We start from the raw sequence: 22,408 nt of genomic DNA, 5'->3' as shown, positions 1-22,408 counted from the left end.
TGTAAATGTTTAAAAATTTAAAAAAAAATGATTTGTAAAATGTTAGTAAATTTTGAATCTTAGTTCATTTCTAGTAACATTCTTTTTTTTTACAATTATCGAATTTTGTAATAATTTTCCAGACATTGAAATTAAATATCTATATTTTATTTTCAATAATACAAGTTTATCGATATAAATATTGTGAAAAAATTGAGAAAAGAATTTCTACAAAAAGAAATTGAAAATTTGTTTTCAAAAAATAAAAAAAATGGCAATGTCTGATAATAAAGATAATTGCAAGAAAAATTGTATTTACAAAATTTTAAATTACGTTCTTTTTTTTTTATCAAAAACGTAAAATAGATTAGATACAGTAGATTTAATGAAAATCAATTACTATCCTCTTCACTGTCAGAATAAGCACCCAATAATGAAAGTCCACTTGGTTTTGTAATTTTATTTTCTTCAATACTTTGTTTAATTTCAATATTCTTTGTTTTATCAACTGTTTTAATAATATCAACTTTTCTCTTTACAAATGTTGATAATTTTGCTTTACTCAAACTTCCTTTTTTATTTTCCACAGCTAAATTTTTCCCACCCATTGTAGACGTTGATGTTTCATTTGTATCGTGCTTAAAAAATTTCTCCTTTGGCTCATAATTCTCCTCTAAATCAACAATTTCCTCTTCGACAACAGTTAAATTATCATTATTATTCTTCTTTTTAAATATCGATTTTACATATTCCTCATCGAGTTCCTCTTGTTCTTTTTCTGTTTTTAAACGTTCTGATTTTGTATCATATTGATCCAACATTTGTTCATAATCAATTGTTTGTTGTCGACGATTTAAATCCTTGAGCTCTTCCAATGATTCTAATACTTCTAATTCATGTTTTGATTGTTGTGTACGTTTTTCTAATAATTTCATTGGATTTGTTGCTTCCTCTTCACGTTCCTCGTCCTCTTCTCTTTGCGCTTGTTCCTCGGCTAATTTTAATGCCATAAAATTACGCGATGCACCGGCTTCAATTTCATAATCCGTATTTCTTGGATCAGTTTTAAATGAAATTTCCTGCAGGCAACGTGTACATTTTATGTAAAAACGATAAATTCTTATGCCCAAATAATCCTCACCCTCAACATCTTCTTTGCGTGCATTAAATTTTTTTCCTTTATAAATATATTCACCGCATGTTTTACAACGCATATTAAATGGTGCCATTAATCGTACTGTATATTGACGATTTCGAGCCAATTTCATACGAGGTATTTTCGATGGATCAAAATCAGGCGGATAGTATTTCTGCAGAAAAAAAAGAAACATTACATTAAAGTGTAAATATTTTCTTGTCAAAAAAAAAAAAAAAAAAAATGAAAGAAAAATTCTGAGGAATAAAATTAACATAATTTTTCTCTTGATTATTTAAAAAAAAAAAATATCTATTGATAAATTTCAATTAACTTTTGTGTTTTTTTGCACAACGGTAGGAGCGTATGATTATTCTTTAAAAATGATTTTTCACATAAATTTTTATTTTACAAAATAGCATTGAAAACAGATTTATTTTTTTAAACAAATGTTTACTCAACATAATTTTCAAAGTATCGAATTTTTATTAGACAGGATTTTTATTTTTGCAAAATTTCTCTTCCAAAATTCAATTATTTCTAAAATTTGTATCTAAAATTCATTGCTAAATTAATAATTTCAATCAAATTATTCAAAAATTCCAATTTTTTTTTAATTAAAAATTCTCTAAAATTCAATTACTGTTTGAAACTTTGTTAATAATTTTTATCAATTCTAATTTACTAAAATTTTAATTCAAAATCTCCTGAAATTGAACTATTATTAAAAATTTTGATTCAAAATTTTTTGTTGAAATAATTATTTCTAATAAAATCAAAATCTTGGAATTTCAATTATTTAAAACATTTTTGAATTCAAAATAATGTAAAATTTAATAATTTTCTGAATTTCGATTAAATTAGAATTATTTTAAAAAAATATAAAAATATAAATAATCCGTGAATAAATTTCAAAAAAAAAAAAAATTATAAACAAAAATTATTCTCAAATAATTTTTGAATTTTTTTAAAAAAAACGTTGAAAAAATTACGATTGTAGAAATAATGTTTCAATAAATAAAATAATTTTTTTTTTTTTTTTTACAAAAATTCGATGAAAATTACAATTATTTTCATAGATGAAAGAAAAATTAAAAACTAAAATAGTTTGAAATTAATTTTTATTAAATTATTGCATTAAAAACAATTCTTTATTTTGAGGTTATGTTACTGTCACCACTCTTTAAAAAAATTCTTTTTAATATTTAAAATTTTTTATTTTTAAAAAAAAAATATTTGAAATTAATTTTTAAAATTAATACTAAATAATTTATTAAAATATTTATATATAAAAATAAATATTGTATTAAAATTTTTCTATATAATTTTTTACCGCTAATAATTAACAGTAAATTTAATTTAAAGTAAATCATTTTTTCTTTAAATTAAAAAAAAACAATTATGTACTTACGTTTAAAACTTTTCGTTCCGACATTTTGTTGGTGTTTTTTTCAAAAAATTTGTGTTAAAAATTTAAATAAACGTAGAAATTTGAGGTTAACTTTCGAAGAATTTTAAAGTAACGTTAATCACTTATGTTCAGCACTAAACTTTAGACATTTTCAATATAGTTTAATATTTATTTATAAAACATAATTGTAATTTATATTATATATATTTCACTTCATGAAAATTTAAAATAATTTTTTTTACAATCTTACACGTCAAATGTGAATAGTAAAATAATAAACAACAGGGTTGGGAAGGAAGATTAATTAATTTCACTTGCACCATGATGTAATTAAACTCGTGTGGAAGGGAAAGTTTCTAATATTGTAAACGAAAAGCTTCTCGTGTTTGCCATCAAGACGAAGAGCGCACTGATCGAATTTACATGTATCGAGCGACCCAAGAAGACTAGAACCAGGAGAGACGATTGTACACGTTTATCCAATCCATGTTTTCCACTAATCTTTTTTTCCACAAATTCTTTTTTCCACTACCTTCTTTTTCCACCAATTATATTATCCACACATATTGATTCCGCTAATTTTTTTTACCACAGAAAAACTTGACAAAATATTTTAGAAAAAAATAATTTTTTTTGAAAGGAGTAAATCTAGATCATCTAAAATTGTTTGAAATTAATATTTATTATATATTTGTTTGCGTTAAAAACAATTTTTTAGTTTTGACAGGTTTTTGACGTTATGTTTACCCTCCACCCTCCTTAACCTAAAATTGTCTACTTGGAGAATTTAGATGATAATTTATTTTCTAGGAAAATAAAAAAATATACATGAATGTTATTGGCGACAAACTTAAAGAAAGGTGTTAGTCTTTGGTACTCTAACCCAACTAAGAAGACCGTCCCACCGTTAACCAAGCTATTCGTTCCCTACCCACTACTATAGTTCGCTCTCCTGGTTCTAGTCTTCTTGATCCAGCTCCTCAAATGGTATTTCTGATATTTGAATTTTAAGGCGCTTGTATACCTCACCAATCCCGAGTATATTTCTGTCGTGTACTGCATTGGAGTAAAAGAAACAAAAGATATTTCCGTCTCTTTTACTCCAATGGTACACGACGCAAGTATACTCGAAATCGGTGAGGTATACAAGCGCCTTAAAGGCCTTTCTCCAATAGGTTCCTAAATGTTTGCGTTGTGTGACTGACGCGTTGGTCCGCAAGCGCAGTGACGTCATCAAAGCATTGATACCAATCGCGAACAAAAAATTTGGTTTATGTTCCTTTTATTCCAGTTTTTCAACTTTACAATTTTTAATGCAAATGTTTCTCGACGGCTTTTAATAATTTTAATTATTTAATATTTATAATTAAAAAAATCAGTGTCTTAAAATCATAAACCAAACTTTTTGTTCGTGATTGGTATCAATGCTTTGATGACGTCACTGCGTTTGCGAACCAACGCGTCAGTCACGCAACGCAAACATTTAGGAACATATTGGAGAAAGGCCTAATGCATTCGTAAACGTAGAACCAACTTTATGCTGACTCTACATTGGCTGCGCAAACGTGTACGTGAATGTGAACGTGCTGACGTCACAATGTTATTCAAATGGGTGACGTCAGCACGTTCACGTTCACGTACACGTTTGCGCAGCCAATGTAGAGTCAGCACTAATATGGGAACCAATGCGGTATACAACGCTTGTTCCTAGGGTCCCATTGGAGACGCACCATTAGGAGATTTTCTTTCCTCTTGCAAAAACCTACCGTGGGACTCCCCCCCCTCTACTATTGTTTTTGTGTTTTCCAGCAATATTTTTTCCTAATCTCCTATACACGTTGTCGAACATTCGCTTGTTTCTTGGCTGTTAATGTTAAAGTTTTAATCAAAAAGATTCTTCTAAATTAATAAAAATGAAAAACAAATTATACATTTATTTTGCTTTATTCATAATTTCTTGTGGATATGAAAGCACATGTGAGGAGTTAATTTTGAAACCAGAGACGCCGAAAGACAGTAAGTATACAATTTATATAAAAATACATAAGAATTTTTTTTTAAATATAGAAAATTATTGCATTTTTATTTTAATTACGATAATGTATAATTATGACAAAATTATTTTCTTATACTAATTTTTTTTTCAAAATTAATAGTTTCTTTTTCATAAATTTACATAACCTTTATTATTTTTATATATAAATCACTTCAATTATCTTACATTTGCGTATTTTACTTTTGTTTTATCAACTTCTTTCAAAGAGTTATGACTTACGAATATATTTTATTTATATGCGCATTTTTCTTTTTGATAAGAGAGTATAGCCAGTTATCTAATTCTTATTTTGAGATAAAATTCGCAAAAAGAGTTTTAAATTATATAAAAACTAATTGTTTACCAATTATTTAATTTTTTTAAATTTTGAATTATCAAAAAAAAAAAAAAAAATTATTCAAGTCAGTGCTGAAATGGTATTTCAATAATCAAAAATTTACTTATATAAAATTATTATAAATTATTTGAAAAATTATAAATTAATAAATATTATCTAATTGGCATCTTAAAACGAAAAAAAATTTAATAGAATTTAATTTTTTTATTTAACCCTCAACTGGCATCATGGGTCTAGTTGACCCAAGCATTTTTTTCAGCTCAAATTAATTTAATGTGTAGCTTTTGAATATTTTTTTTTATATTTTAATATATATTAGTTTGACATAAAAATTTTGCACAAAAATTTGTTTGTTAAATAATAATTAATAAATATTTTGTATTTTTTTTTTAAAGTTATTGAACAATTGTAATTTTTATGCAATTTTTACACACAATAGCTCATTTTGTTCTTTGAAAGATTTTCTACAATTCTGATTGTTGAATTTCATTAAAAATATTTTGTTCAAAAGTTAATAAAAAAATAAAATTTTTATTTTTTTATATTTTTTAAACGAACCATTATTTAACAAAAACACAAAATCAGAATTGTAGAGAATCTTTCAAAGGGAAAAATGAGTTATTGTTTATAAAAATTATAATTGTTCATTAACTTTCAAGAAAAAATATAAAATGTTTATTAATTTATTATTTAACAACAAATTTTAACTCAAAATAATTTTTTTCAAAAATTTTACAATTGGATCTACCCACACAGCACCCAAAATTCCATGAAACTTGACAGAACCTCGATGTTTAAATGTCCACATGAAAAGAATATTCATACGAATCTTTGAGGAAATATTACACTTAAATATTCACGTGCAATGTTCAGTCAATGTTGTGTCAATATTGAATTTACATTTTCGCCTAGTTATAAAAATTTCACTTACTAATATATAATAAGTATAGATGAATATATTGACACAACATTGACTGAACATTGCACGTGAATATTTATAGTGTAATATTTCCTCAAAGTTTCGTGTAAATATTCTTTTCTTGTGGACATTTAAACATCGACACAAACTTGTATGAACCCCTTGCCACTGAAATTTCCTAACCTTGTCGTGTGAGGCTCTGTCAAGTTTCAGGAATTTTTGGGTGCTGTGTGGGTATCGAATTTGGGTGTAATAAATTTTAAATATATTTTTAGTTTTGTTAAAAACTACGTTTTAGTTTGAGGTAATGTTAATTATTTTTTTTCTAAAATCTCCGCCATATTGGATCCGCCATTTGGAATTTTTAAAATCTAAATAAATTATGAGCAGGGATTTTATAATAATTAATAATTTAGGGATTTTAGAATTGAATTTTAATACCTTTTTTTTAAATTTATAATTTGGAAAAGAGAGTACTATTTTATATAAATCATTTTGCAGATGATAAAAAGTACATAATTTCATTGTCAAATTACGATGAAGAAGATCCTAAACCACAGGAATTTAGTAATCAGGATTTTATACCCGCAAATAGCAATGTCACATTTCTTGTAACTGACATTCCTAAATTTATTTCGTTTATAATTTTTCAAATTCACTCATTTCAGAGTAATGTTACTCTTTCATATAGCGAGAAAGTATCAGTTTCTAATGATAGTATATCTGGTTCAAATATTGGATTGTATTATAATACTAATGGTAAATCTTCCATTAACATGTATGTATTGAATAATAATAACAAAACAGTTGAAGCACTTTTTGTTGTTTTATCATACAAAAATGACGGTAAGTTAAATTTATTATTAAATTAACTTTTTTTATTTAAAATTTTCATTTATTTATTTCATATTAAAAATTAATTATCCAGCTCCAATTCCTGGAGGATGTAACATGGAATTTAATATGGAAATTTCACCATTTCAAAAAGTATTTGTTACAAATTCAATGATTTTTGTTGATGCTCAGGCATCATCTGCGCCGATTAAAAAACAAAATATTTCTTGTGACAAAAATTTAATTGAACACGATGCTTATCATTTTTTTCTACCTGGACAGGATTTCACTAGTGAAACATATTTTTCTGCCATAAAGAAATTATTGACACCTGAAAATATTATGCGAAACGGTGTTAAAGTGAGCTGAAAATAAATGTGTTTTTTTTTAAATATGATTTTGATGTAAAATTTTTCGTTGATTTTAATAGAGAAACTTGAAGGAAATTAAGTAATTATTTTTTAGATTCCCAAATCATTAATTGGTTCATCAATGAGAAGAGTTTATAGTGCATATCCAGGCGTTGGTTCTGTCTATGCAATGGTGGCAACATACAAAAATCAATCTGCTGCATACGTGCCATCTTTTACTTATGGTTGCTCCTCCAATTCTTTGGATGATTGTGGTTCAATGCTACGTATGTATTGTTTTTAAGCGTAATTTAGTTTCAAATTAATCAAAACTATAATTCTGTTTAGTTTTCCATTATAGAAACCATTATTTTTAACACTATAACTACCGACGGGGTCATTTTGTCCCTTTTATCGGCATGTTTATATTTATATATTTTCCGTTATTAATTGGAATAAAATTTATTAAGTAATAATTGAGTGTACCAATAATGATAATATTAAATTTAAATAGTAATATTATGAAAATAAATCACGGATCAACACAGAATCAAAATAAAATTCAAATATACTTTTGTTTCGGATTAAGTTATCAGAATTAAAAATCAGTATAAGTTCGTATACTAATTTCACAACAACCCTTCACTGGAAATTCTCCAGGACTTTCCTAATATTTCTAAATAAAAATAACACAGGCCAACAAAATTTGATTCAATTTACTTTCCAAGAATTTTCCTAAGATTTTCGACGTGCTGAATCCGAATCCGGCCTCAGAATTGACCATGTATACACGGAAAAAAAGAAAAAGTAATTTTTACTACTTTCATAGTAAAATTGGACCTGTCCGAAGTTTCTGCGCATCTCTGGCAACTTTTACTCAAAAAATAGTAAAATTTACTATTTTTGTAATAATTTTTACTATTTCTGGAGTAAATTTTACTATTTCTGGAGCAAATTTTACTATTTTTGGAGTAAAAGTTGCCATAGATGCGCAGAAACTTCGGACAGATCCCATTTTACTATGAAAGTAGTAAAAATTACTTTTTCTTTTTTTCCGTGTACGTCAGGTTGTCGAGTTATTCTAAACCTTAAAATGCACAAAAGCTGTTTAACTACATCTGAGGACATGCAACATCAAGAGATAATTTTTCTTCCCAAAAGATCAATATTGCATCTGAAAGTGCTATTCTTCCCCTTTAAAACCCATTTTGAAATGGGTCTCTGAGTAATCGTTCATTTAATTTTCTGGAGTATGTCGAATTCTTCGATATTTAAAAAAAATCGTCATATTGGATCCACCATTTTGAATTTTGAAAATTTGACATCGTATTCAGTTATACCGAAAATCTGCAGAACTATTTGAAATTTAGATGTTTGTAGTTATATTCTTCTGTATTATCGAAGTTTTATCTGTCACAGTTTTCCTAAAAGTCTCAAATTGAGACCAAAAATTGCATCAAATCTTTGCAACGTTTTGATGCACATAAGTTATATCAAAAAGAGATCGTTTTGTGTATCATTTTTAGAAATGATACACGAAACGGTCTCATTTTTTGATGCAAAAAATTTAATCAATTTATATCAATCATGGCCGAATTGAATCGACTCAAAATTGAACGAATTTTTTTCAGATATTTTGGTAATAGTACTATTGCGGAGACCATTGCACTATTTAATTTGAATATGAAAATAACAGAAAATCAAAGACAATGTGCAATTCGATAATTAAAAAGTGACAGCTTATAAACATAACCTAAAATGCATGAGAAAAAATTTGTCGATAAAATCAATATAGCCGAGCTTTTTAGAAGGTAGATGGCAGCACTCATCTATTTTCTTTCTTTAAATTTTTTCGGAATCGTTTTTATAAAAAGCAAAACTGCCATCTACCTTCTAAAAAGCTCGGCTATATTGATTTTATCGAGAAATTTTTTCTCATACATTTCAGGTTATGTTTATAAGCTGTCACTTTTTAATTATCAAATTGCATATTGACATTGATTTTCTTTTTTTTTCATATTCAAATTAAATAGTGAAATGGTCTCCGCAACTGTACTATTACCAAAATATCTGAAAAAAATTCGTTCAATTTTGAGTCGATTCAATTCGGCCATGATTGATATAAATTGATTAAATTTTTTGCATCAAAAAATGAGACCGTTTCGTGTATCATTTCTAAAAATGATACACAAAACGATCTCTTTTTGATATAACTTATGTGCATCAAAACGTTGCAATAGAAAAAGAGACAACCAAGTTTACTGTGGTTCCTACACGGTGAGCTTGGATGATGTTCAACCCAAAAGTTAATGAACATCGCCATTTTCTTTTTTATATTCTTTGGGGAGTTCTTCTGGTTATTTTAAGACCAAAATGAATATAATCGATGGAAGGAAATTAAAATTATCTTGATTTTTAACTTTTTTAATAGTGATTTTAAATGATTTATCAAAAAAAAACTTTATTTAAATTTTTTTCTTAATGCAAAACATGTATTTTGTTATTAATAAAGAATTTCTACAAGAATTAGTCGATTAAAATATTTTAAAATATTAATTTTTTTAAAAATTGATGAAAAACATGGCTTTTTTACGGTTTTTTGAAAGTAAAACTTCTATTATGCATTTCACACTAAAATCGTAAAGAGTTGAATTAAAGTACATAAAATTTTCTGTAAAACGAAACAAAATAGAAAGAAAATGTTCACTTTCATGTCAAATAACAAAATTTGAAATTATTTAAAATCACTATATTAAAAAAGTTAAAAATCAAGATAATTTTAATTTCCTTCCATCGATTATTTTCATTTTGGTCTTAAAATAACCAGAAGAACTCCCCAAAGAATATGAAAAAGAAAATGGCGATGTTCATTAACTTTTGGGTTGAACTTCATCCAAGCTCACCGTGCTACTATTCAGTTTTGGAATATCAAAGAGTTCGCCATACTCAGAAAATTAAATGAAATCATAGAAAAATGAAGATTTTTAAAATTTTCAAAATGTGTTTTAAAGGGGGTAGGTTTTTTTTTTTTGCACTTTAAGGTTAGAATATCTTGAAACTCTGACATGCAGGGTCAATTCTGCGGCTGAATTCGAATTCAGGACATCGAAAACTTTTGAAAAAGTATATGGGCAAATCCACGGAACCGTACGATTTAATGACACAAATATGAAAATTTTTAAACTACGAGCACGCATTTTATTTATGGATCCATATGTTAGAAATATATTCAGGAACTATAATGTTTTTGAGTGAACCATTTTTCTTTAATGCTGAAAGAATTATAATTAAAAAACTTTTCGAAAATTTTATTTGTCAAAAATTTATATTTCACAATGAAAAACAAATGAAGAGTGTGCAATAAAAAAATGTATAAATTTAAAGTGATTCACGTTTGAAGGTATTGGCATAATTGAGGAGCCGGATCGTAGAACCGATTCTTCGCTCGAACTCACGCAGAAGTATTGTCCGCCCCTCCACTATACCATCAAATTTTAAAACTCATAAATAAAATATTTAAAAAATATTAGGTTATGCAGAAGAAAAAAATACATATTTTATCTATTTGAAACTTTTTTCTAAAATGTAATTTATTAGTACTAAAAAATGAAAACTGAAAAATTTTTTTTTCGAAAATAAATTACTTTTTAATAAATATATCGTCCTTTTTCGGTCAAATATTGACGAAATTTTATGAAATTTTGTAAGCATACACAATATACACAACAGAAGCCTACAAGCTATAAAAAATAAGAAAAATCACATTATTTATTTATTAAAAAATTTTAAAAGACGTCATTTACAAATAGAGGAATTTCACTTTTCAACACAAAAAAGTATGCGATGAATTTTCAAATTATGAAAACTTCTCGCGAGAAAGTTTTTCCTTTACTAATCAGGAAGTTTTTCCCACAATTTCAAACTGATTCGAATATAAATAAAGAAAATACGAGGAAAATAGCGAAACCGTACTTTCGTTCGCAACGAGAATGTAAAAAGGCAGCAATGTTTGTCGTCGCAATTACGTGTGTGTGTGTGCGCGCGTGACGTTGCGACGACAAACATTGCTGCCTTTTTACATTCTCGTTGCGAACGAAAGTACGGTTTCGCTATTTTCCTCGTATTTTCTTTATTTATATTCGAATCAGTTTGAAATTGTGGGAAAAACTTCCTGATTAGTAAAGGAAAAACTTTCTCGCGAGAAGTTTTCATAATTTGAAAATTCATCGCATACTTTTTTGTGTTGAAAAGTGAAATTCCTCTATTTGTAAATGACGTCTTTTAAAATTTTTTAATAAATAAATAATGTGATTTTTCTTATTTTTTATAGCTTGTAGGCTTCTGTTGTGTATATTGTGTATGCTTACAAAATTTCATAAAATTTCGTCAATATTTGACCGAAAAAGGACGATATATTTATTAAAAAGTAATTTATTTTCGAAAAAAAAATTTTTCAGTTTTCATTTTTTAGTACTAATAAATTACATTTTAGAAAAAAGTTTCAAATAGATAAAATATGTATTTTTTTCTTCTGCATAACCTAATATTTTTTAAATATTTTATTTATGAGTTTTAAAATTTGATGGTATAGTGGAGGGGCGGACAATACTTCTGCGTGAGTTCGAGCGAAGAATCGGTTCTACGATCCGGCTCCTCAATTATGCCAATACCTTCAAACGTGAATCACTTTAAATTTATACATTTTTTTATTGCACACTCTTCATTTGTTTTTCATTGTGAAATATAAATTTTTGACAAATAAAATTTTCGAAAAGTTTTTTAATTATAATTCTTTCAGCATTAAAGAAAAATGGTTCACTCAAAAACATTATAGTTCCTGAATATATTTCTAACATATGGATCCATAAATAAAATGCGTGCTCGTAGTTTAAAAATTTTCATATTTGTGTCATTAAATCGTACGGTTCCGTGGATTTGCCCATATACTTTTTCAAAAGTTTTCGATGTGTTTAATCTTTATAGATATATATATAATTTATAAAAGTATAAAATGTAATTTTCAAATTCATTCTTTCAAAATGAAAAAAAGGTACTGTAAAACTTTCACATTTACAATTGCATGACAATATTGTCAGCAGATGTTTGGTAACTGAAGTTTTTAATAAACAAGATTGTTGTTAATCCTTAAAAATACATCTTAGTTTCCCTCATAAAGATAGAAGAAAACAAATCTGTACCTCGTTCAGCAATAAACTTAAGGTACTTCTTGCCACCGGGATTAAGTTGTAAAATAGATATTAGAAGGACACATCTTTCAAACCTTTAGAATTCATAAATTCTATGTCTCTCTTCGTTTAGTTAAATTCTATCTCTTTTCATCCCACCACTTTTTCAAATATTGTACCCTTATAAAAACCCACCAAAACTTCGTTATAACCAGTCTGCTGTTGACCGTTCTGACGAATAGGAATATTTAAATTAAATGTTGAGTTAAAAATTAAATTTGGAGTTTTTTTATTTTGTTTATCCTCCCAAGAAATTCACTCCTTATTAGTTTAACGAGTGTGTGTTGTGAGTAAAAAATACATATATTTTTTTTTTTTTTTTTTAACTCATAGCACCAATACGATATTTAACACGATGTCCTGAATTCGAATTCAGCCGCAGAATTGACCCTGCATGTCAGAGTTTCAAGATATTCTAACCTTAAAGTGCAAAAAATTATTTCTGTGTATATTTTCAGCAAATGCACTATCAAAAACCGTATGTGCTTTAATGATCATTCTTGGTGGATATCTAATGTTCAATGGTCATATGACACCGAATGGTACAATTTTCATTTTTTCTTGTTTGGGAGGAGGCTTAGTGGGATATATTTTGTCAATTGTCGCAGGAACACTTGATCCATCAAGTAAGAAATAAAATTTTAAAAAAAGTAATGTTATTTCAATTTTTAAAAATATGTTTATTATGTTTTCTTAAAGATACAATATGGATTGCTATTGGTTCAGGTTTATTATTTGCATTGTTGTGGCAAATTTTATCCTGTTGCTTCTGCGGAGGAACATCAAGAATTTTTTCTAACATATTTTTAGCATTTTTCTTTTTCTGTATTGTCTACTACAAATTACCAGGTGCGAATACAAATCTTTATTTTTTTTATGCGAGGGATTTATAAACTACCCTACTGAAAATCCCTGTATAATTTCCTGTACAGGATAAGCAACTGAACTTGTACAAGTTCTGACCAGTTCCTGTACAGGAAAATGCATACGAATTTGGAACAAGTTCATGTGTGAGATCTTGTACAAGATCTGGTGCAAGATCTTGTACAAGAAAATCCTGTACAGGAAATTGTACAAGATCTTGTACAGGGATTTTCAGTAGGGTAACATTCCGCTTTTTTCCAATAAAATAATTTATTGTTTATTTTATAGATAGAGCACTCCCGTTTGAAAATGATTTTTACTTTTCGGCATTTTTATTCGCAATTACATTGCTTTTATTTATATTAATTTCCATAACCGTATGTCTGTCTGGTGTTTTATGTTGTTCGATTCTTGGTTCGTATTTATTAATCGTTGCTCTTGATTATTATATTGGATCAACTTTGAAGTACATTATTATAAATGTCATAAGACGAATTACCATTTCTGGTTTTGATGTAGCTATTATAAGTCCACCATTTGGTACACAAGGTAAATATATAGCACAAGAAAAAAATATTTGTACGTTACGGTTAAAATTCGAAGACCAGTGAATGTAAAAATTCTCTAGGTATTTACAATCGGTCGGTAATGTAGATTGCTACTTTACCGACTGATGGTAAAAATACAACTAAAGAAACTGCAATATCGACTGTTGATAAAATATTCCTAAAATAGTATGTATTGCATATAGTTGCCCAATATCTTCATTGGCAAAGCAGCGAACTGTATTACCGACTGATGGTAAATTCAGAAATTAACCGTAACATATGTATATAAATTATTACAAAAATAATTTTTACTGCATATTTTTGTACATATTTTGTAAGTATTTTTTAGATACTGAATCAATTTCTTTATTTTAGAAATTACACTCACGGTATTTTGGGTTATTTTTGCTTCAATATCAGTTTTAATTCAAATGAAAATTTGTTGTGGTAAAAGTGGATATTTAACCATACCCGTTGGCTACAGGGATAATTCTGGTAATGTTCATTTTGCACCATGGCGAGATAATTTTAGAGCTCATCGAAATCTTCGCAGAATGTATCGATAATTTGGATAACATGTGATTTAACCTTGAAGAAAACTTAATGTTTTTCTACACATTCATTTACGTTTTTTATGAGTTAAAATTTTTTTTTTTTTTTTCATGTTAGAAGAGGATTTTTTTTGTAGATAAATAGATAAAGACTAAATACGCGGTTTAAAAATGTTAAACCTAAAAACATGTTGAACTTATCCTTTTTAAATGATTCATACTCGTTCTAAGACTAAAATTTTTGTTAAGTAATATTAATAATTAATATTTTTAAGTAATATTGATATTAATTACAAAGATATGAAATATTTTCTTTATAACATTTTGAATATATGTGTGATAATGAGGATTTATTTTTCTTAAAAAATGTATTAACTTTGACTTGTTCTTTTTAAAAATACACAAGGTAATTTGTAGATTTTTATTTTATGGAGAAAAATTCACATATTGATATTATATTTTCTAAGACGTTAAATTTAATTTTCTACTTGAATGTATTTAATTAGTGACACATTTAAATTCATCATCTGATGGAATGACAGTTTTTGTCTGATGAAGAAAACACTCTAGTGGACACAATATTGGACAATTTGAAATCTGCATTTCTTTCATTTCTGAAGGAATTCCCAGGTAATACCAAATCTATTGTGAAATAGAAAATATTATTATAAAGAGAGATTTAAAAAAGTTAGAGAATATTTGGTTGCAATGTTTAATAAAGGTTAAATAAATATTAAAATTTCCGATTAGAGATGTAAATTAAATTTTAAGACGCAAAAGTTGACCTTTACTAAACATTGCAACTAAATATTCCGTAGTATGTTGACGTTTTGGTTAAGCTTCGCAAAAAAAAATTCAATCCTAACGTCAGCTACACGAGGGTGGTGGCTGCTAGAGCTACGAAAAAGGGAGACCTCCTGATCAAAATCAAAGATTACTCCAACAAGTTGGCTCCCGTATAGCACCTAAAATTTCAGCAATATTGGCAATATTTCTTAAATGTTTTGATTTCTACAATATTGCTGCAACATTAGAATATTGAGGAAATATTGCAAATGTTGATGCAAATTTAGGTGCTGTGTGGGCTTCTATCGCAAGAATTCGAAAAGCCAAAAAGCAAGTCTTGGGAAATTTTATTTATTTTGCTAATTATTAGAAATGTTGATTTTCTAAAACTTATTCTAATTGACTAAATATTGTCTACTTACTTTAATATAATATGTATTCTCTTGATGAAATAGTTCAAGTATTATTGCACTAGAAAATTCCGATATGTGCGATTTACCTAAATTTAAAGATGAATACAATGCTAAAATATTCATATCGTGACCGCTGTATAAATTTAATTTAGGATTAACTTTTGATGTTCGATTCTTTATTGCCAATATATTTTCAACAAATATCCGTATAAATGCCCCTAAAAAATTAAGAAAATAAATTTCCACCGTAGAAGTATTTAGCTCAGCATAAATTTCATTATTTTAATAATAATATTATATAAATTAGTATTCAGTTATAATATAATTTACCTCCATTAATTCTTTTTAGTTCATCATTGTAACTCATTAAATCAAAACTAGTAATTGCTGCATTAAGAAGATCATTTTGAATATGTGGATTGTTCGCCCATTGTGGAAGTTTTAATCCCATTGCTTTTAATGAAATTAAATTGCAATAAAGAATTCGTAAATGTGCTAAATCAGTTAAATTTTTCTTTGTATCATTTGTCATATTTTTTAGTAAATAATTAAATTTAGAAATTTTCTTTGATACATCGGATAAATTGAATATTTTTTTTTCTTCATTAACATATCTGTAAATATTCGTTTAGTAATTAATTTTATTTTCGGAAATGTTCTAAAAAGATTTTAGTTTATAATTGATAATTAATAACAAATACTTTTGACATGTTTCAAAACGACGAAATACATAATCCTTTGATGTTGGATGAATACTTCTAAATGGAATAGGCTGCCAATTTAAATCAGCTTTCCATTTTTGCATGGCATTAGGAGGATATAAACCAGCCAAAACAAGTTGTAAACTCATTTTTGTACGTTCAAAATCAGAACTATGAGATTTAACATCTTTTGATAAATAGGTGCTTCCAAGAAAATCATTATATTTGTGTCTAAGTGTTTCTCCAAGTTTAAAAGCTCTCAATTTACCATGCTAAAAATTAATTTAAATTCAATTAATGAAAATTGATAAAGAGAAATGTTTTATTTTTCTACGGATGGCCTAAAAAAGCAGCCATTAGAAAAATCAAATAAATAATTCTGAATTTTATTATTTACATTTGTTAATCCTCCAATACCAGTGGGAAAATAATCTTCTTTTGTGTATGGAATTCCTGGATAAAGTGTATCTGGTGTACGATCACCATGTCTGAATAACTAAAGAAAAGTTGAAAATTTTTTTTTGGCACGTTTTTTATTTTTATGTGGGTTTTTTTTTTTTTTTTTTTTTTTTTTTTTTTTTTTTTTTTTTTTTTTTTTTGGAGCGGAAACTTACCACATTCACTTGTTTTAATTGAAGTGTATTTTGCACACTAAGCGATACAAAATTATAAAACACAATAACACTAGTATAAAATTTGCATAACACAAGCATTTTTGTAAAATAAAAGTACTGTAACAAATTATTAAAATGTAATACTAATTGAATTTAAAAAAAAATATACAGAACCAATTTTGTAAAATAATTTTGCTGACCACAGTCAGGTCTCTACTGATTGAAAAAATAGAAACATATGTTCACATTTGATTAAGAAGCTTTAGTGATGATTATAAAATAATAAGAACAGATGATAGCATTTATAACTATTGATATATATATTTTTTTCTCTACATACATTTGTACAATGTTCTATTTTAGTCGCAGTAAAAAACAGGTTACATATAAATTTGCTTTTTTTATATTAGTAAATTATTTAAAATTAAATAATTTCATATAAAAAAAAATGTCATTGAATGAAACAATAACATATTTCCTATTTTCCTAATTTATGGAAAATTAATAATATTTAGGAACTTTTTTAAATACATTTAAATTCCTCATCCGAAGGGATAATATTTTTTGTCGCTTGAATAAAGGTTTTGAATGAACATGGAGATGAACAATTTGGTATTGTTAATTCTGTCAAATTAGATTGAATACCAGTATAATACCAAATCTAAAAGAAAAAAAATCGTTAAACATTTTAAAATATAAATATGTGTAAGAAAATGGTTTTAAAAAATTGTTTAAATAATTTTTTATTTATTATTTATTAATTTAATTTTTATTTCAATTATATTGCCTTTTTTATAGAGCTTGTATTTTATCTAATTTAAATTTCTCTCAAAAAACAATAATAGTATAAAATTTAAAATTACCTTAACGTAGTACTTTTCTTCTAAAGACAATAGTTCAATAATTACAGCGCTTGTAAATTCAGGTAAATGTGCTTCTACCAAATTCAGTGAAGACAGTAAAGCCAAAATATTCACATCATGACCACTGTATAAATTTATTTTAGATTTAATTTCATTATCTTCAAGTGTTACAGATTTCTGCATATTTTCTAACATTGTACGAACAATACCACCTGTCATTTAATACGCAGATAAATAATAATAATATATCAAAATTTCTTTTTTAGTAAAAAGAATTTATTTTTAAGAAAAATTAAAAAAAAAATATTTTATTGCATAATCTAAATATACCTCCGTGTATTTTTTTGATCAAATCATTATAATTTTGTACTTTTAAATTCATAATCATTGCATCATATAATTGTCCTTCGGGAAAAATATTGTGTGTCCAATTTGGTAAAACAAAATTCATTCGTTGTAAGGCTACAAAATTAGCATATAAAGAATATAAATGTTCCAAATCAGTTATATTTATTCCCGTTAAAATTGTCATATTATTCATTAAATTTTTGAATGATGCAATTTTTGGAGCCAATTCTGGGGATTTTATTACATTTTCCCTCTCCTGAAGATATCTGCAGAGTAGATAAAATTTTTAACATTTTAATCATTTTATAAAATCATAAAATTGAAATTTTAAATAAATTTTGATAAATTTTCTAAAAAAAAATTTTAAATAACAACACCAACTTTGAACAAATATGTCTTCGTTGAAAAATATTGTCCTTAGTTCTATCATTATAATTTGTTGGAATTGGTTGCCAATTTAAATTTTTATTCCACGTTTGATTTACATTTGGGGGATATAAACCAGCTAAAACAAGTTGTAATGTCATTTTGGTACGTCCAAAATTTGAACTAATACTTTCAACTTCCTCTGGAATGTAGGTTGTATCCAAAAATGAATTATATTTTTCACGAAGAAATTGGCCAAACTCAAATGCTCTGGATTTACCTTTCTAGAAAAAAAAATATTGAAATTTTTGTATTTTGTTAAGAAAACAAAATTCAACAATAATCTTGATTTGATCTGGGTAAAAAATCCTAATCCCCACTCTCCATTTGTCATAATTCTCGTCAACTACCGCACCCTGCTCAAGTAAAAATTTAGTAACTTTATGACTCCAGTAGTACTTGACAACATCGAGACATTTCGTGTGGCACGAATAATTTCGACGAAAAATAAACAAAGCGAACATTCTAAATAAATACCATCGAAGTTCAAAAAGTGAAGGAATAAAAATTTTTGTAAATTCATGCATCTTAATGAAATTAGAAAATTTTGTAGGTTAGAAAATATTTTTTCTTTTATTTCTTTTTAACTTAATGACTGTAATTTAATGGTGCTGTCAAAATATTACGTAAATAAATTTCAAAAATACATTCGCAAATAAATATTAAGGAAAATATAAGAATCAAAGTAAAATAGATTTTTTCCCTGGCGGATTCGATTTGCGTAATGTCTACTTAACTAAGTGGACTTTAGGTAGACATTAGGTAAACATGTAAAAAAAACGTATAGAAAAGCTATTAATCGACTTATTATGATAAAAAAAAGTTGATAAAAGGGTAAATGAATGTTTAGAGAGTAAATTCGTACAAAATTTGTAATTAATAAAGCATCATTAAATAATAATTAAGTTTTTATCAAATGTGAATACTGTTGTGAAAACCTGTGAAAACTAATGAGTTACTACATTACCGATCGCATATGATAATAAAAAGTTCTCGATGAGTGTAACAAAAAAGCTGCAATCATGCCCGTAATATTGGACGAGAAACAATTATGAAATCAATAATTATTTGTATAACTTTATTCTGCATTTTAAAATTGACTTTTTATTTTCTTTCAAAGCAAAAGCTTGGAAGAAAACATGCTCGCACTGTATTGTAAAAACTGGTGGCGCCATCTCTCATATGCGATCGGTAATGTAGTAACTCATTAGCTTTCACAGGTTTTCACAACACTCAACAACACTATTCACATTTGATAAAAACTTAATTATTATTTAATAATTAGTATTGCAAACACTCAAATTAAATCAATTTTACACTTTTTTATAAATATCAATTGTTTTTGCCGTTAATTTATATTCTTTTCATGAAAATAGCACGAAAATAATTGTACAGCTGAACTGATCAGGTACCTCGCGCACATTTCCATTCATTATTAATTATTTAATGCTTTATTAATTACAAATTTTGTACGAATTTACTCTATAAACATTTATTTACTCTTTTATCAACTTTTTTTTTATCATAATAAGTCGATTAATACCTTTTTTATACGTTTTTTTACATGTTTACCTAATGTCTACCTAAAGTCCACTTAGTTAAGTAGACATTACGCAAATCGAATCCGCCAGGGTTATCATTGAATATACCCAGATAGCACGCAAGTTTGCACTGCAAGCTTGCTGCAAGCTTGCAATGTCCCAACGTAGCTTGCAAAGCAAGTTTGCAGCAAGTCTGCTGCAAGTTTGCTGCAAGTTTGCAAATACTACATTATATTTTGCAAAACTATATTTTAAATAAACAAAAAAACAATGCGCAGTTAAATTCTATAGCACATAGGGCTGCGCAGTAAATTTTTTTTACCTCCCAGCTATAGTGCTAATACATAGTAAAGGGAATTTGTATCTTAAATTAAATTAATTCTTTATTAATTAATACGTTAAATAATAAATTTACAATCTTCCAATGCAAGCTTGGTGCAAGTTTGCAGCAAACTTTCAGGAAGATTGCAGCAACCTTGCAGCAAACTTGCAGCAGACTTGCTGCAAACTTGCTTTACAAGCTACGTTGGGACATTGCAAGCTTGCAGCAAACTTGCAGCAAGCTTGCAGTGCAAACTTGCAATGTCCTAACGTAGCTTGCAAAGCAAGTTTGCAGCAAGTCTGCTGCAAGTTTGCTGCAAGTATTTTAGTATTTTAGCTTATTTGCAGCTATTATTATAAGTAATATAATGAAATTTATATTATAAAAAAATAATTTTTATTTATAATTTTTAATAAAAATAGATAATGAAATATTAAATTGAGATAGATAATAAATTCACTTTTCAGTAATTTTTCCTTCTATTATTCTAAATCTAAAATAATTATTAAATATTATTATGTAATATTAAAAATATTATTTATCAAATAATAAAACTTGATAGAATTATTATTAGCCTTTAATCACGCTATCAGTCTGAATAAGAAAATATTCATTTTATATTTGTATGATTCTTCTAAATGTACTTTTTTCTAAAAACTAATTTAATTTGTAATAAATGAAAATTAATTTAATTTTTATATTTTTAATATTAATGAAACTAAAAAATGAATTTAAATTTCCCGCTTCATTTGCCACTTAAAACTGCTGAAATCAAGTGTATTTTTGTAGTTACTCAACTATTCGTATAGTTTTTTTAAAAACATTAACTGTAATAATTAAGATTTTTTATATAATAGAGAGGTTATTTCTTTTCTTATATAAATATTTAATTGTTCAAGAAGAATGAAATTATAACTTACATTCGTTAATCCTCCTATGCCATATGGATAAAAATCTTTTATGGTATATGGTAATGCGGGATAGAAAAAATCCGGTGTTCGTTCTCCATGTCGAAATAACTATTAAAAATTTAAATAATTCTGTTAGATAATAAATTAAAAAATTAAAATTTGTCAAAAGGAAAATTCTATCAAATTTCAAGTTCTATGAAATTGAAATTCTAACTTTTAGAGCTCATGTGTTTCTTATTTTTGTATTGTTAAAAATAAATATAGAAAATTATAGAATATGTCACATATATTTTGATTTTTATATTTTTAAATAAAAATAATTTTTGTCATATATATTTTTTTATTAAATAATACTTACCACATTTAATTGTTTAACTTCATACTGACATTTAACGTTGATTAAAACAATACTTAAAATACAAAATATTAGGAGGAATTTCATATTATATTAGTATTTATCAGTTAAAATCTATAGATCATTCAGTTTAGTTATTTTATAAAATTTCTGTTTTTTTTTTTTTTTAGTAATTTTTAACCCATCTGTAGTTTGAAATAAAAATGACAATAAAACACGAGAAGTACTAATGAAATGCACACTTTTCTATAAATACTAAATGTTTTTATAACAGCCTATTTATAAAAGTACTCCCACCAATGAAGAATACATTTTAACAATAAGTTTATTCTTCAGAAACATGTGTAGATATATAATCCCATTCTTTATTTTGTTATCTCATTTCGCTATACAATCATTTTTACCTATAATGCTAATATATATATATATATATAAATTTCATTACTTTTCTTTTAAAAAATCATTTTAATTTAAAAATAGCAAACATTAAAAGAGATTAATTTTTATTTTCTTGCGTAATTCTTTTTCAAATTCAAGTTCAACAAGGCATTATTTAAAAACAAACATGTATTATTTTCCAAAGTAATAAAACATGAAAATTTTGCAACATTTACGATACACGAGGTAAAAAAGTTGTCAGGATTCGGGGATTATATACAAAAATTCGTAGATATCAAATTTCTTACTAAAATTTATCAATTTTTAAAACAATTTTCCTCCATATTGACTCCACCATTTTAAATTTTGACAGGGTGTCTAACGATCAGGGAAGTCAGGGAAAAGTCAGGGAATTTCAAAAAATTTCATTTAAAGTCAGGGAAATTTCTGTAAATTTCTACAAAAATTCAAATTTTTTAATTTAAAAAAAACTTGAATGGTTTTTATTACCATTTGTTAC

The 22,408-nt window shown here is 26.2% G+C and overlaps 4 protein-coding genes across 4 annotated transcripts; 1 reads left to right on the top strand and 3 right to left on the bottom strand.

The window, feature by feature from the left end:
• Window positions 1-125: 125 nt before the first annotated feature.
• Window positions 126-2,811, bottom strand: LOC127288866 (splicing factor YJU2). Its single transcript, XM_051316563.1, has 2 exons — window positions 2,526-2,811; window positions 126-1,289 (listed from the first exon to the last, which is right to left on the bottom strand). The coding sequence occupies exons 1-2, from the start codon at window positions 2,547-2,549 to the stop codon at window positions 372-374; spliced, it is 942 nt and encodes a 313-aa protein (XP_051172520.1). The 5' UTR covers window positions 2,550-2,811; the 3' UTR covers window positions 126-371.
• Window positions 2,812-4,233: 1,422 nt separating this feature from the next.
• LOC127288820 (transmembrane 7 superfamily member 3-like) lies at window positions 4,234-14,544 on the top strand. Its single transcript, XM_051316482.1, has 8 exons — window positions 4,234-4,541; window positions 6,339-6,683; window positions 6,766-7,031; window positions 7,137-7,308; window positions 12,726-12,893; window positions 12,967-13,116; window positions 13,420-13,680; window positions 14,055-14,544. Exons 1-8 carry the CDS (start codon window positions 4,439-4,441, stop codon window positions 14,243-14,245), a joined length of 1,656 nt encoding a protein of 551 aa, XP_051172439.1. The 5' UTR covers window positions 4,234-4,438; the 3' UTR covers window positions 14,246-14,544.
• Window positions 14,545-14,637: 93 nt separating this feature from the next.
• Window positions 14,638-16,977, bottom strand: LOC127288821 (venom acid phosphatase Acph-1-like). Its single transcript, XM_051316483.1, has 6 exons — window positions 16,745-16,977; window positions 16,528-16,626; window positions 16,131-16,402; window positions 15,760-16,043; window positions 15,439-15,647; window positions 14,638-14,872 (listed from the first exon to the last, which is right to left on the bottom strand). Exons 1-6 carry the CDS (start codon window positions 16,841-16,843, stop codon window positions 14,729-14,731), a joined length of 1,107 nt encoding a protein of 368 aa, XP_051172440.1. The 5' UTR covers window positions 16,844-16,977; the 3' UTR covers window positions 14,638-14,728.
• Window positions 16,978-17,040: 63 nt separating this feature from the next.
• On the bottom strand, window positions 17,041-21,765 carry LOC127288822 (venom acid phosphatase Acph-1-like). Its single transcript, XM_051316485.1, has 6 exons — window positions 21,514-21,765; window positions 21,165-21,263; window positions 18,337-18,605; window positions 17,938-18,221; window positions 17,608-17,819; window positions 17,041-17,405 (listed from the first exon to the last, which is right to left on the bottom strand). Exons 1-6 carry the CDS (start codon window positions 21,595-21,597, stop codon window positions 17,268-17,270), a joined length of 1,086 nt encoding a protein of 361 aa, XP_051172442.1. The 5' UTR covers window positions 21,598-21,765; the 3' UTR covers window positions 17,041-17,267.
• Window positions 21,766-22,408: the final 643 nt, after the last annotated feature.

This window comes from Leptopilina boulardi, unplaced genomic scaffold, assembly GCF_019393585.1.
Source record: "Leptopilina boulardi isolate dan_hultmark-lab unplaced genomic scaffold, ZJU_Lbou_2.1 LbouV2_396, whole genome shotgun sequence".
NCBI lineage: Eukaryota > Metazoa > Arthropoda > Insecta > Hymenoptera > Figitidae > Leptopilina > Leptopilina boulardi.
This window is presented reverse-complemented; position numbering and strand designations above follow the sequence as displayed.

Bases quoted from the DNA above. Each gene is read 5' to 3' on its own strand.
- LOC127288820 (XM_051316482.1), top strand. From the start codon at position 4,439: ATGAAAAACAAATTATACATTTATTTTGCTTTATTCATAATTTCTTGT. The intron at 7,032-7,136 runs GTGAGCTGAAAA...ATTATTTTTTAG, and splicing joins TTATGCGAAACGGTGTTAAA to ATTCCCAAATCATTAATTGG. The intron at 13,681-14,054 runs GTAAATATATAG...TCTTTATTTTAG, and splicing joins TCCACCATTTGGTACACAAG to AAATTACACTCACGGTATTT.
- LOC127288821 (XM_051316483.1), bottom strand. From the start codon at position 16,843: ATGCTTGTGTTATGCAAATTTTATACTAGTGTTATTGTGTTTTATAAT. The intron at 16,403-16,527 runs GTAAATAATAAA...ATTAATTTTTAG, and splicing joins GTATTGGAGGATTAACAAAT to CATGGTAAATTGAGAGCTTT. The intron at 14,873-15,438 runs GTAAGTAGACAA...ATTTCACAATAG, and splicing joins AGAATACATATTATATTAAA to ATTTGGTATTACCTGGGAAT.
- LOC127288822 (XM_051316485.1), bottom strand. From the start codon at position 21,597: ATGAAATTCCTCCTAATATTTTGTATTTTAAGTATTGTTTTAATCAAC. The intron at 21,264-21,513 runs GTAAGTATTATT...AATTTTTAATAG, and splicing joins AAGTTAAACAATTAAATGTG to TTATTTCGACATGGAGAACG. The intron at 17,820-17,937 runs GTATATTTAGAT...ATTAAATGACAG, and splicing joins GATCAAAAAAATACACGGAG to GTGGTATTGTTCGTACAATG.
- LOC127288866 (XM_051316563.1), bottom strand. From the start codon at position 2,549: ATGTCGGAACGAAAAGTTTTAAAC. The intron at 1,290-2,525 runs GTAAGTACATAA...TTTTTTCTGCAG, and splicing joins CGGAACGAAAAGTTTTAAAC to AAATACTATCCGCCTGATTT.